The 15,015-nt window shown below is 37.8% G+C and overlaps 1 protein-coding gene across 7 annotated transcripts in view; it reads left to right on the top strand.

Moving 5' to 3' along the window:
* The window catches only part of LOC105492475 (protein tyrosine phosphatase non-receptor type 4), a 238,258-nt gene that overhangs the window by 209,529 nt on the left and 13,714 nt on the right, over positions 1 to 15,015 (top strand). For all 7 annotated transcript variants that reach the window (XM_071072609.1, XM_011759654.3, XM_071072610.1 and 4 more), the window contains 5 exons: positions 71 to 132; positions 4,671 to 4,817; positions 6,843 to 6,971; positions 9,733 to 9,881; positions 12,114 to 12,249. In XM_071072609.1, coding sequence (XP_070928710.1) covers positions 71 to 132; positions 4,671 to 4,817; positions 6,843 to 6,971; positions 9,733 to 9,881; positions 12,114 to 12,249 — 623 coding nt within the window. The remainder of the gene's footprint in view (positions 1 to 70; positions 133 to 4,670; positions 4,818 to 6,842; positions 6,972 to 9,732; positions 9,882 to 12,113; positions 12,250 to 15,015) is intronic.

The following is a 15,015-nucleotide window of genomic DNA, read 5'->3' as shown; positions in this document are numbered from 1 at the left end:
TATTGTCTCTGTTAAATTTAATCTTTTAAACATAACTTTACTAAAACATTATGTCTTTTAAATTTTTTAGATGATGCCACACGGGTCATTTTAAAAGGTAATGAAGACTACATCAATGCGAACTATATAAATGTAAGTTTATTTTTATTATGCCTTTGCCATTTGGAAAAATAGGAGCCACTATGAACTTTGAGATTATTTTCTTTATGTTAAAATCCTAACCTGGGTAGAATATTAAAACTTTCAGATATGAAAAATATTGTTGAAGTAATATTAAATAAAATATTTTGGTACTTTATTAATATACAGGTAGAGCAGTGGAATGGAATAGTCCAGTTCATAAACAGACTTAGATAAATACTAGAATTTTGTTTATGGTAGAGACGGTCTTTTAAATCATTGGAGATAAAACAGACTATCCAATGAATGGGTGGTTGGGTCAACTGTCCAGAACAGGAGCCCCCAACCCCTGGGCCATGGACCAGTAATCATACATGGCCTATCAGGAACCAGGCTGCATGGCAGGAGGTGAGTGGTGGGCAGACATTACCACCTGAACTCCATCTGCTGTCAGATCAGTGGTGACATTAGATTCTCATAGGAGTGCGACCTTCGTGAACTGCACATGTGAGGGATCTAGATTGCATGCTCATTATGAAAATCTAATGCCTGATGATCTATGCTGGAATAGTTTCATCCTGTAACCATCCCCACCTCCCAACCCCACTCCATGGAAAAATTGTCTTCCAAGAAACCGGTCCCTGGTGCCAAAAAGGTTGGGGACCACTGGTCTAGAATATGTCATTGTAAAGAGGCATTTTTCTTTCTTACCTGGAAAAAAAAAATACTATTTTTTTCTTAACTCTGTAATTAGAAAATTTCAAATGTACAAAATTAGAGCAGACAGTAAAATCAAACTTCATGTACACATCACTCAGTTTCAGCACTTGTCAACTCATGACACACTTTGTTTCACCTTTACCAGGTTCTTTTGAAGTAGATCTTTGTATCATATCTTTCATCTATAAATACTTCACCTCCACTCGATGTCAACATATATTTCAAATACATCAAAATGTAATTTTAAAAGTGGAATTATGAAAATACTTGAAGGAAATATGTGAAAATTGTTTAAAGTCTCAGGGGGAGGTTTTTTAAGCTTAGATACATGTCTAAGCTTAAAGAGATGAATTTGACAAGGTAAAATTTGTTATTTTTGGTATGCTGAAAAACTACTAAAATCAAACGACAAATGGAATTTTTTTAAATACTAGAAAAGGCTTATTTAAAATATACAAAGAGCTTCATAAATGAATAAGAAAAGTAAGCCTGGGAAACATATTGAGACTCCATTTCTCGAATAAAAATAAAAATATAAAAATTAGCAGTCATGGTGGTGCATGCCTATTGTTCCAGCTACTCAGGAGACAGGTGGGAGAATTGCTTGAGCCTGAGAGGTTGAGGCTGCAGTGAGCCATGATCATATGACTGTCACTGGGTGACAGAACAAGACCCTGTCTAAAAAAAAAAAGAAAGTTCAATGAAAATAATGGATGAAGGACATGCAAAGACAATTCATAGAAAAGGAAATTATGCAAATGACATTTTTAATAGTCATTTTTAAATCTATACAAAAGTAGAGAGAAGAGTATAAAAGAGTCCCCCCATACCTCTTACCCAGTTTCAAGAGCTATCAACTCGTGGCCAATCTTGTTTCAGCTAAGTACTAGCCTCCAAATTATTTTTAAACCTAAATATATCACTGTATATGTAAATTGGGTTAATTTTCACCATTCGATGTTGTCATACTCTAGAAAGTCTTTGTATGTGCTAAATTAGGGAGTATTTAATCATTGCTTCTAGGGAAAATACAGGGTTAGGTTCCCCCAGGCCTAAAGTCACAACATTTTCATTAGCCAATAAATACATAATGTTGTTTCTGTTTAAAAACACTTTATTTAATATATATTGCTGATCCATTAACCTTTAACTCATAGTCAACAGCACTATAACTCATGCCTCAAGGAAGCTTATCTAACACATATTTCCTCCATGAGGTATATCACATCCTTCTTGAACTTAGAAACACTAGGCAGCACTTTAAAACTATACTTGGGGGCCATTTTTAAACAGCAAAATTACTAGTAAAAAAAAAAAAAAAAAACCAAAAGGTGAAAAGTATGGCACTACATAGAATGCAGAAAGGTCACTTGTTTACAGTATGAGAGGTAAAACAAGATGTCAGAGTTGGTTTGTTTGATCTCACTTGGAAATGTGCATGTCTTCAGATCACTCAAATTTTTCACTGCTGTATGTCTACTACATGACCAAGAAATCCCTGCAATTGTTTTAAGGGTTATGAATATATTTTAGCAAGTAGTCAAATTTGCAAATTGAGAATCCTTGATGGAGGATTAGCTACTTAAGAATATACCTCTGATAAGGCCTTTTTTTGTGGTAGCAAAACCACAATACTGTTTTAACACTTGGAAAAATAGTATCAGAGTTAAATGGAAAATACATGCGATTTACAAAAAACAAAAGTGCAAATGAAAACTTCAGGCCGGGCGCGGTGGCTCGGCCGGGCGCGGTGGCTCACGCCTGTAATCCCAGCACTTTGGGAGGCCGAGGCGGGCGGATCACAAGGTCAGGAGATCGAGACCACGGTGAAACCCCGTCTCTACTAAAAATACAAAAAATTAGCCGGGCGCGGTTGTGGGCGCCTGTAGTCCCAGCTACTCGGGAGGCTGAGGCAGGAGAATGGCGTGAACCCGGGAGGCGGAGCTTGCAGTGAGCCGAGATCGCGCCACTGCACTCCAGCCTGGGCGACAGAGCGAGACTCCGTCTCAAAAAAAAAAAAAAAAAAAGAAAACTTCAAGGAATTACTATTTCACCTATGAGATTGAAAGAACAAAAATTTGATAATACTACATGTAGGTCCACATCCTTTATGTGAAACCTTAGGTTAAATATGGGGCCAGGCGCAGTAGTGCATGCCTGTAATCCCAACACTGAAGAGAGGCATAGGCTGGAGGGATAGCTTCAACCCAGGGGTTTGAGACCTGCGTAGGCAACATAGGAAGACCTCCTTCTTCACATAAAGGGGCAGTGAGTGGGAGGGTATAGAAAAATATGCTTTTGGATTTCGAATTTTTGGAACTTTGAAAGTGTGTTTAATACATATACCATATACTATAATAAGTAACATCGCTGGCTGGCTATGGGACAAGTGCCCTGTAATCAATATATCTGAATAGTTAACAGCAAACTATAGATATTCTCCCTAAGTAAGACTAATAAAGAGTACAAATAGTCTTAGGTCAGTTCAGGTCAGATTTTGCTGTCAAGTGAGGGCAGGTTGGGGCAAGATTACAAAAATAAAAAACATGAGGGCCTTAAATCTGTATGAAATATTATGTTGTATATTTATACAGTAGAGCCATTTAAAAGAATGAAATTTTATTTACTAATCAAACATGATCTTGAAGATGAAGTAAAAAAGAGAAATAAGAAGCAGAACAACATTATATATAGTATGCTACCATTTTTAAAAAACAGTTTTACAGAAAAGTGGAAAGTTAGTTTTGCATATACGTTTGTGTGTTGTATATAGAATATCTCTGATAAAGTTATGTGACAAACTGAGAGAAAAAGATTACCTTCCTGGGTGTAAACTAGAAGCTGAAATGGGAGAAGAGACTTTCTTTTTTTTTTTTGAGACAGAGTCTCGCTCTGTCGCCCAGGCTGGAGTGCAGTGGCCGGATCTCAGCTCACTGCAAGCTCCACCTCCCGGGTTTACGCCATTCTCCTGCCTCAGCCTCCCCAATAGCTGGGACTACAGGCGCCTGCCACCTTGCCCAGCTATTTTTTTTGTATTTTTTTAGTAGAGACGGGGTTTCACCGTGTTAGCCAGGATGGTCTCGATCTCCTGACCTCACGATCCGCCCGTCTTGGCCTCCCAAAGTGCTGGGATTACAGGCTTGAGCCACTGCGCCCGGCCAGAAGAGACTTTCTTTATTCACTCTTTGTTATTCTTTGAATTGTCATGTGCATATATCACGTTTTTAAAAAAATATTTAATCTCAAAATGTAGTAGGATAATGACTGATGACTCAGCTTTCCCAAATACTATCTTACCTCTTTGTGAAAATTATGAATTTTAAATATTATTCTGATATCCTCTAAAGTTATTTTATATGTAAAAATTCAAGCTAAAACCAATGGCAGAATTTTTGTTCCTCACAAATTTTACCCATACACTATTTACAGATAGGTATTTTTTATTTCTTTACCACGTCTCTGCCTCTGAAACAGAATTCTGGGTTAAGCTGCTTTTAAAAATCATAATAGGCCAGGTGTGGCTCACACTTGTAATCTCAGCACTTTGGGATGCCAAAGCAGGAGGATTGCTTGAGCCCAGGAAAATATTTGGAAAATATTTAAATTCTTATTTCCACTAATTAAAAGATAAATATCTATGACTGTTGAACATTGCCATGAACTTTCTTCTACAGATAAAATAAGAAATTGTTAATAAAGATTTGTTTTACTGACGGCAGTTCATTGAGATTAGTTGTATTCACTATAACAATTAGTGGATGATTTTCATATTCCTGATTACTGTAAAAAGTAATGCAAAACATTTTATTTTCATGCCCTTTTCTTTTTAGATGGAAATCCCTTCTTCCAGCATTATAAATCAGTACATTGCTTGTCAAGGGCCATTACCACACACTTGTACAGATTTTTGGCAGATGACTTGGGAACAAGGCTCCTCTATGGTTGTAATGTTGACCACACAAGTTGAACGTGGCAGAGTAAGTCATAGTTGAATCTTACACATTGCTTGGACTTTTTTCAAATTATACTGCATCTATGTAGTCAAAATATTCATGTTTATTTAAGCCTTTGTAACCTTTAGTCTTCTTTTCTTGTGGTTTCTTGTTTTAAATCATCATGGTTAAGTGCATAAAACTGTGACTAACACATAAATAAATGTGACATAAGTGTTAGCCATTACTGTCATTGTTATTATTTAAAGGGATTAATGTACATCTGTTAAGGGGCTTGTATCTAATGTATATATGGAACTTTTTACAACTCAACAGTAAAATAAATAATGCAATATTTAAATAAAAAATGGGCAACAGATCTGAATAGCCAGTTCTCCAAAGAAGATATACAAATGGCTAAGAAGTACAAGAAAAGATGCTCAACATCATTATCAGGGAGATGCAGATCAAAACCTTAATGAGACTTTATAGCCAAGAGGATGGCTAAAATAAAAAGGACCTATAATAACAAGTTCTAGGGATGATATGGAAAAAACAGAACCCTCCTATGGTGGGTTTGTAAAATCATCCAGCCATTTTGGAAAACAGTCTTGTAGTTCCTCAAAAAGTTAAACGTCGAGTTGGTATAACTTAGTACTTCCGTTCCTAAATCCGAAAGAATTGAAAAAGTTTGTCCACACAAAAATTTGTACATGAGCATTCATAGCAGCATTATTTATAATGGCCAAAATGTAGAAACAACTCAAATATACAAATAAAATGTGGTGTAGTCTTATCGTTGGATATTATTTGGCAATAAAAAGGAACGAAGTAGTGATACATACTACAACATGGGTAAACCTGGAAAACACTTAGCATAGTGAAAGAGGTCAAAAAGACCACATATTGTATGATTGCATTTATATGAAATGTCCAGGATAGGCAACTCTGTAGGGACGTGAAGTAGATCCGTGGTGGTCTAGATCTGGGGTAAGGATGGGGGAACAGATGAGGAAGAATGAACAGTGACTACTAATTGGTGTAGGGTTTATTTTGGGTGTAATGGGAATGTTCTAAAAGTGATTGTGGTGATGGTTGCACAGTTCTGTGAATATACTAAAAACTATTGTATACGTTAAACAAGTGAGTGGTATGGTACATGAATTACTTGTCATTACAGCTGTTTTAAAAAATCTTGGCCGGGCGCAGTGGCTCAAGCCTGTAATCCCAGCACTTTGGGAGGCCGAGACGGGCGGATCACGAGGTCAGGAGATCGAGAGCATCCTGGCTAACCCAGTGAAACCCCATCTTTACTAAAAAAATACAAAAAAAAACTAGCCGGGCGAGGTGGCGGGCACCTGTAGTTCCAGCTACTGGGGAGGCTGAGGCGGGAGAATGGCGTAAACCCGGGAGGCGGAGCTTGCAGTGAGCTGAGATCCGGCCACTGCACTCCAGCCTGGGCGACAGAGCGAGACTCTGTCTCAAAAAAAAAAAAAAAAAAAAAATCTTAAGATTCAGTGAGGATTTTTGCTGTCTCAAAATATAGCCAGAGTACTTACTATTACAAAGGGAAAAAGGTGACAAAGAAAAAATGTCGGCTGGGCGCAGTGGCTCACACCTGTAATCCCGGCACTTTGGGAGGCCAAGGTGGGTGGATCACCTGAGGGCAGGAGTTCAAGACCAGCCTGACCAATGTGGTGAAACCCCATCTCTATTAAAAATACAAAATTAGCCAGGCTTGATGGCACATGCCTGTAATCCCAGCTACTTGGGAGGCTGAGGCAGGAGAATCGCTTGAACCCAAGAGGCAGAGGTTACAGTGAGCCAAGATCCTGCCATTGCACTCTAGCCTGGGCAACAAGAGCAAAACTCCATCTCTTTAAAAAAAAAAAAAAAAAAAAAAAAAAAAAAAAACTGGTCAGCAAATCTAGATGAAATTTATTAAATTATTATTGTAACTTTTCTGTGAGTTTGAAATTTATTAAAAATTAAAACATTTTTAAAAATAGGAGAACTTGAATCCGTATGTATATAATTTTATTTATTTTTATTTATTTATATCAATATCAGGTTAAATGTCACCAATATTGGCCAGAACCCACAGGCAGTTCATCTTATGGATGCTACCAAGTTACCTGCCACTCTGAAGAAGGAAACACTGCCTATATCTTCAGGAAGATGACACTGTTTAACCAAGAGGTAAGAAGGCCGGATGTCTGTTCATTAGAACTGTTGTGTTCAAGGTAAAGACTGAAAGCTGAAAATGTTTTTAGTTTGAGTATTGGTTACTTGGAAATACTATAAAAATTATTGAATTATTTATCTGCTTTAATGGGGTACTTTGGAATTTTATTAAGAGTATTCTATTCTATTACATAATTAATGTTTTTCTTTAGTTTCTATGACTCGATATGAATGATCAGTGAAAAAGTAGTCTAGTAAATAATACTTACTACAGTTACTACTTTGCCTATTCAGAATAGCTATTTAGGTATGTTTCATTATAAAAAAACTTTTACTCCAAGTAGTGTCAGTACAGTATTTGGGTGTGTCTGTGGAAATGGAAAAAACAATAGAAAGCTATTAAATTATTTTCCTTTTTTAAAAGAGTAGAGGAGAGCAACTTCACAGTCCGCTATGTATTAAGAAGGAAAAGGTTGTAACCAGGACCTTCTGACAGCAGATGGGGTGTAGATTTCTAATTGCCAGCTCTTAATTCTGCCTGAGTCAGTCCCCTTGGCTTCAATTGAAACTGATTAATAAATGATGGCTCAGTATCCCAATTGGAAGATGTATCAGGAGAGCATCATGCTGCCAGTTCTGTAAGGCTGCTAGAGACAGTGCACCCTACTTTCTGTGCCTGCAGCTAGATATCCCCCTGCCAACCACCTTTGGTTTTGAAAGGGACTGAAAAAAGGAAATAACTGCTAGAGAAGAGCAAATAGCCCAAGCTATGAGTGCCCAGGACTATCCTATCAATGGTCAAGCCTTTGGAAATGAGAATTCCCCTCCAACCCCAAGAGCATGATTAAAGGAAACCAGAGAGATAGAGCCTTACTTACTAAAAGGGAAGAAGCCAGAAGTTGTGCTAATTTATAGAAAAGGAATCTGGCCTTGAATGAAGCTAAAATTACAAGAATTTTAAAATTTCAATATTTTATGGGCTAGAGTCCATCAGAATGAATTTAGGGTTTGGGGACATACACTGTGTAGCTCATGGTCTAGTGTAACAGGTCAAGCCAATACAACATTTCTTCGTTTTCTCAAATAGGTACTGAAAGATAGGCTATGTATGTTTATATAAAATAATGTCTATCTTTAGCATAGTCTCTATTATACTCCACCTGTAGATTATCCGTGACAGTTTTACGTACCATAGTGGCTTTTCTTTACACACCCTGAGTACATTAGAACTAAGACATGAGTTAGTTTCTAAAGTTTGAGCCAAACGTTATTGGGAAAATAAGTTTGCTCCCATAGATAAATAGATACATGAATGGATTAATGATAGCAGATATTACCTCAAGTCTTGAATACCTTTTACTTTTCAGGAAGCTCTCTTTAGTGTAAATGGCAATAACCATAGTTATAATCATAGTATTGAATGACTGTAGCAACGGTTTATTGAGTATGTGGTGCCAAGTAGCTGATTGGGTGATTTACAGGTCCTCTCATGGAGTCTTTTTAGCATAAGACTGATGCTTTAAAGTATAGATGTTATTTCATTTTTCAGTTGAAGGAAATTATTTTCTGAAACATCGAATGCCATAACTGGCAGAGTCAAGATTTGAACCAAGATGTATCTAAACCCAATACTCTTACTGTCTCCATTATAGCAACCTTGGCTCTCCAAAAAGAATTAATCTCACTGATTTGACTTTGTGTTTTTATTAACTCCAATTTTTAATATACATTTATCTTGAGATTTTATTCTTCTGATTTCCATAATTTCATCTGCATTGTATGAGGATTAGTTCAGCTTTGTTCACAAAAAATGTTTTTCACTTTACCATTTTTGCTCGCCCAAGAATTCATTAGTTTTCTTTAAGCATTTCTCTGGTTCTTAATTTGTTTCTACCTATGTACTTGATTATCATTTTTAAAATACTTTACACATATAAAAATTGAGTTATAAAAAGAGTAGTAATGTAATTAGCCATTACTTAAATGGATACAACTATTTCTATAAAATAGTTTCTTTCCCTTTTGTTGAAATTTTGCATTCTAATGAGTTTATACATAACTTTTGGTGGAGAAGAGGAGTGGTTGGTTTTGCTTTCCTTCTAAAATTCCAATGACATGAATATATTTTAAAGATAATGTCATAGTACCAACAGGTTCATATTCCTGCTGTGCAATAACAGACCAATACACTGAGACAGCAGGGATGCAGCAGATAAAGAGTTTAATGATAACCGGGTACCGAACAAGGAGATGGGAGGAGACCCTCAAATCATCTCCCTGAGGAGATGAGATCTGGGATGGGGTTTTGAAGGGGATGGTGGAGAGCAAGGGGCTGGGAAATTAAGGTCGTTGATTGGTTGGGATAAGGTGGATGAAATCATCAGGAGGTGGAAACTGCATTCTTCGGTGAGTTAGCTTATCTCAGGGTCCTTTAGACTGACTGAGTCAGTAGTTTCATTGGTCTGCAGGACCCAAAAGAACGTCTCAAAGGGGCAATTTAACATTTCATAATGTCCCAAGTTGTTATCTGTAGAGCAGTTAAGGGGGGAACTATAATCTTGTAATGGGGTCTCTGGGATTGAGGCAGCAGGCACCACACAACTATGAGGAAGCGGGTCAGAGAACAGCTGAACTAATGATCAATGCTAAGTGTGCTGCAAGCTGTGTTTAGTTTTCTATCTCCCCCTCCCTTCTTTCCTGATTAATTTTATGAGGTTTATAGGGACAATTTAAATAATGCATACATCAAGGTGCATAATTTTTCATTTGTTCTTAGAAAAATGAAAGTCGTCCACTCACTCAGATCCAGTACATAGCCTGGCCTGACCATGGAGTCCCTGATGATTCGAGTGACTTTCTAGATTTTGTTTGTCATGTACGAAACAAGAGGGCTGGCAAGGAAGAACCTGTTGTTGTCCATTGCAGGTATTCTGTTTTCCATCTTTTATGAATGTATAGATGAACAGATAAGTCATTTTTAAAAGAGAGTACATATTTTGTCCTTATGTTGTTATTGTCACTGTAATAATTAGAACTCAAAGCTATGCTCTGAAGATAGAAGGCAAAAGATATGTTCTAACATATGATTGGCAGTAACTTTATCATAAGACATAAAAATAATACTGATTGCACTGATTCTTAAATGCTCCTCCTTTTCATATTTTGACACCTCTGAAATTGGTCTTAACAATTTACAATAGATTTGATGAAATACAGTACTGTGGGCTGTCTTAGTGCATTTGTGCTATGTAACAAAATATTTAAGACTGGGTAATTTAAAAGGAACAGAAATGTATTTGTTATACTTCTGGAGGCTGGGAAGTTCAAGATCAGGGTACACACAGGTTCTCATGAGGGTCTGATGAGGGCTGCTCTCTGCTTCCATTATGATACTTTGTTGTGTCATTCTCTGGACGGGACGAATACTGTTTCCCCACATGCTAGAAGGGACAGAAGGGGCGAACCCACTGTCTGAAGTCGTTTTATAAGGGCTCTAATCCCATCAGCCCTCATGACTTAATCACCTCCAAAGGGTCCCACCTTTTCTTTTTATTTTTGAGTTGGAGTCTCACACTGTCACACAGGCTGGAGTGCAATGGCATGATCACAGCTCACTGTAACCTCTGCCTCCCAGGCTCAAGTGATCCTCCTGCCTCAGCCCCCGCCCCCGCCCCCCGAGTAGCTGGAGGTACAGGTGCACCACTGAACCTGGCTAATTTTTGTATTTTTTTGTAAAGGTGGGTTTTTGCCATGTTGCCCAGGCTGGGAGCTCCTGGGCTCAAGGGATCCACGGATCTACTTTGGCCTCCCAAAGTGCTGGGATTACAGGTGTGAGCCACCATGCCTCACCGGTTCCACCTCCTAATATTATCACATTGGTGATTAAGTTTTAACATAGGAATTTTATGGGACACATTCAGACAATGGCTTAGGCATTAGGTTATAGCCTAATATTTAGATTCCCTTCCTTCTTCCTTGCCTATGGCTTCTCTTAAGACATTCATTGAGTACTCCTACCTCTCTTGAAGTGACCCTACCAAAGGATATGCTACTTCTAAAAGCTTTAAGTAAACAGCAGGCTACTCTTTCTTTCTTTGAGACCAAGGTCCCCTTCTGCCCTCAAAGGGCCAAATACAGTGACTCCAGGCTTTACTGCTACTGATCCAGAGATTAGGAGACAGTTGTTCCCTCCCTATTATGGCCACCTTTGTTAAGTGATTTATTCAGAGGATATATTGAGGTATCTCTTTATCCTTAAACTTTCCAACACATTTTAAGAGTAGAGTTTCAAATCATCAAAACAGATTATAGACCAAAATTTGGGAGGTAAAGTAACAAGAGTGGTGAAACACCATTTTATATCCCAAGTCCCTGATGACTACTACATTCATGTTCACAGATTAGAAGTTAAAAAGTTGTTCTTGGCTATCTCAATGGTAAAATTTAATTTAAATTTTATTTAAAATGAGACCGGGAGCGGTGGCCCACGCCTGGAATCCCAGCACTTTGGGGGCTGAGGCGGGCAGATCACCTGAGGTCAGGAGTTCGAGACCAGCCTGACAAACATGTTGAAACCCCGTGTCTGCTAAAAATACAAAAAATATTAGCCAGGCATGGTTGCACACATCTATAATCCCAGCTACTCGAGAGGCTGAGGCAGGAGAATCACTTGAGCCCAGGAAGTAGAGGTTGCAGTGAGTGGAGATCTCACCACTGCACTCCAGCCTAGGCGTGAGCGAGATTCTGTCTCAAAAAAAAAAAGATATATTTGAGTGTAAAATATTGTTGTCTTTTGTGCATTCATTGATGGCTTATTATTGTCATTCTATCATTTTGAATTTTAAAGAGGAGTTGCTCCAGTAAGCTTCTATTCCTTATTCAGATTTTAAAAACTGAAATTTAACTCCTTTAAAATAGTATTTTTCCAACTAATGTGGTAGATGGAAGGTACAGAACATTTAATTAATATTAAATGAGTAAGTGCATTTTTTTTTTTCTGTTTTCAAAATATTCTGTATTTGGCTTCCTACCTTTTATAATATAAAATATTAAAATGATATTGTTCTTCTATATTATAATTCAGTTTTATGCACAAAAGCCACAAATAGTATAACAGAATAGTATCATTAGGATCTTGCCTATATTTGTCTTTTTTAGTGCTGGAATCGGAAGAACTGGGGTTCTTATTACTATGGAAACAGCCATGTGTCTCATTGAATGCAATCAGCCAGTTTATCCACTAGATATTGTAAGAACAATGAGAGATCAACGAGCCATGATGATCCAAACACCTGTGAGTATTGCACTTCATATACAAGTGTATATTCTTAACATGATGATTTTTTGTTACCAATGTGTATTCTAAATCACATTTTTATCCTTTTTTATCTTTTCAATTCCTTGCCATGGTCAAATAAGCTCTAGCACAGGGGTAAGCAAACTACTGCCCAGTAGTCAAATCTGGCCTGTCACTTGTTTTTGTAAATAAAATTTTAGCGGAACACAACCGTGCTCATTTGTCTATGCCTACTTTGATATTATAGCTGCAGAGTTTAGAAGTTGCAACAGTACTGTAAGGCCTGCTATTTCTAAAATATTTAATATCTGACTTTTTACAGAAAAAGTTTTGCTAACATGCAAGTTGCCTGGCATATTAAATCTTGAGTGTTTAAACAGGCGCAGAGGAACTTGTTTTGTATTATTTAGTCAAGTGGAATGCTGAGAATGATAGTATCCCTGAACTGGAGAATCTTGATAGACCTGCTTTCTGTGAAATAGCTGTGGTGAAATTGTTTTTCTTTTTACTTAAGAACTTACATTGTAGCGGCCGGGCGTGGTGGCTCACGCCTGTAATCCCAGCACTTTGGGAGGCCGAGGCGGGCGGATCATAAGGTCAGGAGATCGAGACCATCCTGGCTAACACGGTGAAACCCCCCCCCGTCTCTACTAAAAATACAAAAAAAATTAGCCGGGTGTGGTAGTGGGCAGCTGTAGTCCCAGCTACTTGGGAGGCTGAGGCAGGAGAATGGCATGAACCCGGGAGGCGGAGCTTGCAGTGAGCCAAGATCGCGCCACTCTACTCCAGCCTGGGCAACAGAACAAGACTCTCAAAAAAAAAAAAAAAAAAAAAGAACTTACATTACCATAGCAAAAATTACAGAAATTAAGGTACTTTTTAGTGTATTCTATACTGAGTGTTAATTATGCTTTGGGAGCCAAAAGAGGAATCATGGAATTTTAGTGTTAAAATTATCTTTTGTACTGATTAAACCATTGTGAAATAATAGCATTGTTGGTGAAATAGGTTACTTGAAGGAAATTGACCTATGTGATCCAGTAAGTGCCTATAATTTTTTTGTTCTTGTTTTGTGAGGCAAGAGTCTCACTCTGTTGCCCAGGCTGGCGTGCAGGGGTGTGATCATAACTCACTGCAGCCTCAGCCTCCCAAGCTTAACAATCCTCCCACCTCTGCTGGGACTACTGGCATAAGCCACCACATTGGGCTGATTTTTTTATTTTTTGTAGAGAGGGAATCTCACTATGTTGCTTAGGCTGATCTTGAACTCCTAGGTTCAAGCTATCCTGCCACCTCAGTCTCCCAAAGTGTTGGGATTACAGGCATGAGTCACCATGCCAAGCCTGGTTTCTAATTACAGAAAATTTCAAACATAGGCAATATAATGAACATCATGTTTATACTCAGATCCCACATTTGCCATATTGTTTCATCTGTATAGCTGTTCACTTTCCCTGTATTTGAAGCAAATCTTAGATATATCATTTTGTTCATAATATTTTAGTATGTATCTCTAAAAGATAAGGATTGATTTTCCTTTTAAATAAAAACACAGTACCATTATCACGCTGAACTGTAATCAATTTCTTAATATTATCATATTGCCAGTATTTAAATTTCTAGTTGTTTCCTAAAAACCGTCCTTTTAAATTTATAACAGCTTTATTAAAATACAAGTCACATGCCATAAAATTCAGCCGCTTAACGTGTACAATTCAGTGGGTTTTGTGTATTACAGAGGCTTGCAACCATTGCTACTATATAATTTTTTTTTTTAATTAATTTTTTTTTTTGAGGTAGAGTTTCGCTCTTGTTGCCCAGGTTGGAGTGCAATGGCATGATCTCGGCTCAGTGCAACCTCCGCCTTCCGGGTTCAAGCAATTCTCCTGCCTCAGCCTCCCGAGTAGCTGGGATTACAGGCACCCGCCACCATGCCCAGCTAATTTTTGTATTTTAAGTAGAGACAGGGTGTCTCCATGTTGGCCAGGCTGGTCTTGAACTCCTGACCTCAGGTGATCCACACACCTTGGCCTCCCAAAGTGCTGGGATTACAGGCATGAGCCACCATGCCCAGCTATATAATTTTTAAAACATCTTCATACCCACCCAAAAAAAATCCAAGCTCATTAACAATTATTCCCATTTCCCCTCATACCCTCTCTAACCTCCCCCAACCCCCAACCTCCAACCTAGGCAATCACCGGTCTACTTTCTTTCTCCATAGATTTGCCTATTCTGGACCTTTTATATGAATGAGATCATACAGTTTGGTCTTTTCTAACTGGCTTCTTTTAAGTAGCATATTTAAAGGTTTATCTGTACTGCAGTATGTATCATTACCTCGTTCCTTTTTATTGTTCAATAATATTTCATTATAAGGATTTTTACCACATTTTGTTCATCCGTTAATCTGTTGGTGGACATTTACTTGGTTTGTATCCACTTTTTGGCTATTATGAGTCATGCTGCCATGAATTTTTATGTGAACATACGTTTTCATTTATCTTGGGTATACCCAGGAGTGGAATTGCCAGGTCATGTTTTCATTCTGATTAACCTTTTGAGGAACTGCCAGATGTTTCCAAATTTTCTGTACCATTTTGCAGTTCCTCCAGCAGTGTATGAGGATTTTGTCACATCATTGTCAGCACGTGTTACTCTCTATCCTGCTGGGTATGAAGTAGTATCTCATTGTGAATTTGTTTTGCATTTCCCTGATAACTAATTGTATTAGTCTGTTTTCACACTGCTATAAACAAACAC

This window comes from Macaca nemestrina, chromosome 11 (assembly GCF_043159975.1).
Source record: "Macaca nemestrina isolate mMacNem1 chromosome 11, mMacNem.hap1, whole genome shotgun sequence".
Classification (NCBI taxonomy): Eukaryota; Metazoa; Chordata; class Mammalia; order Primates; family Cercopithecidae; genus Macaca; species Macaca nemestrina.
Note: the sequence above shows the minus strand (reverse complement) of the source record. Positions and strands in the feature narration are given on the sequence as shown.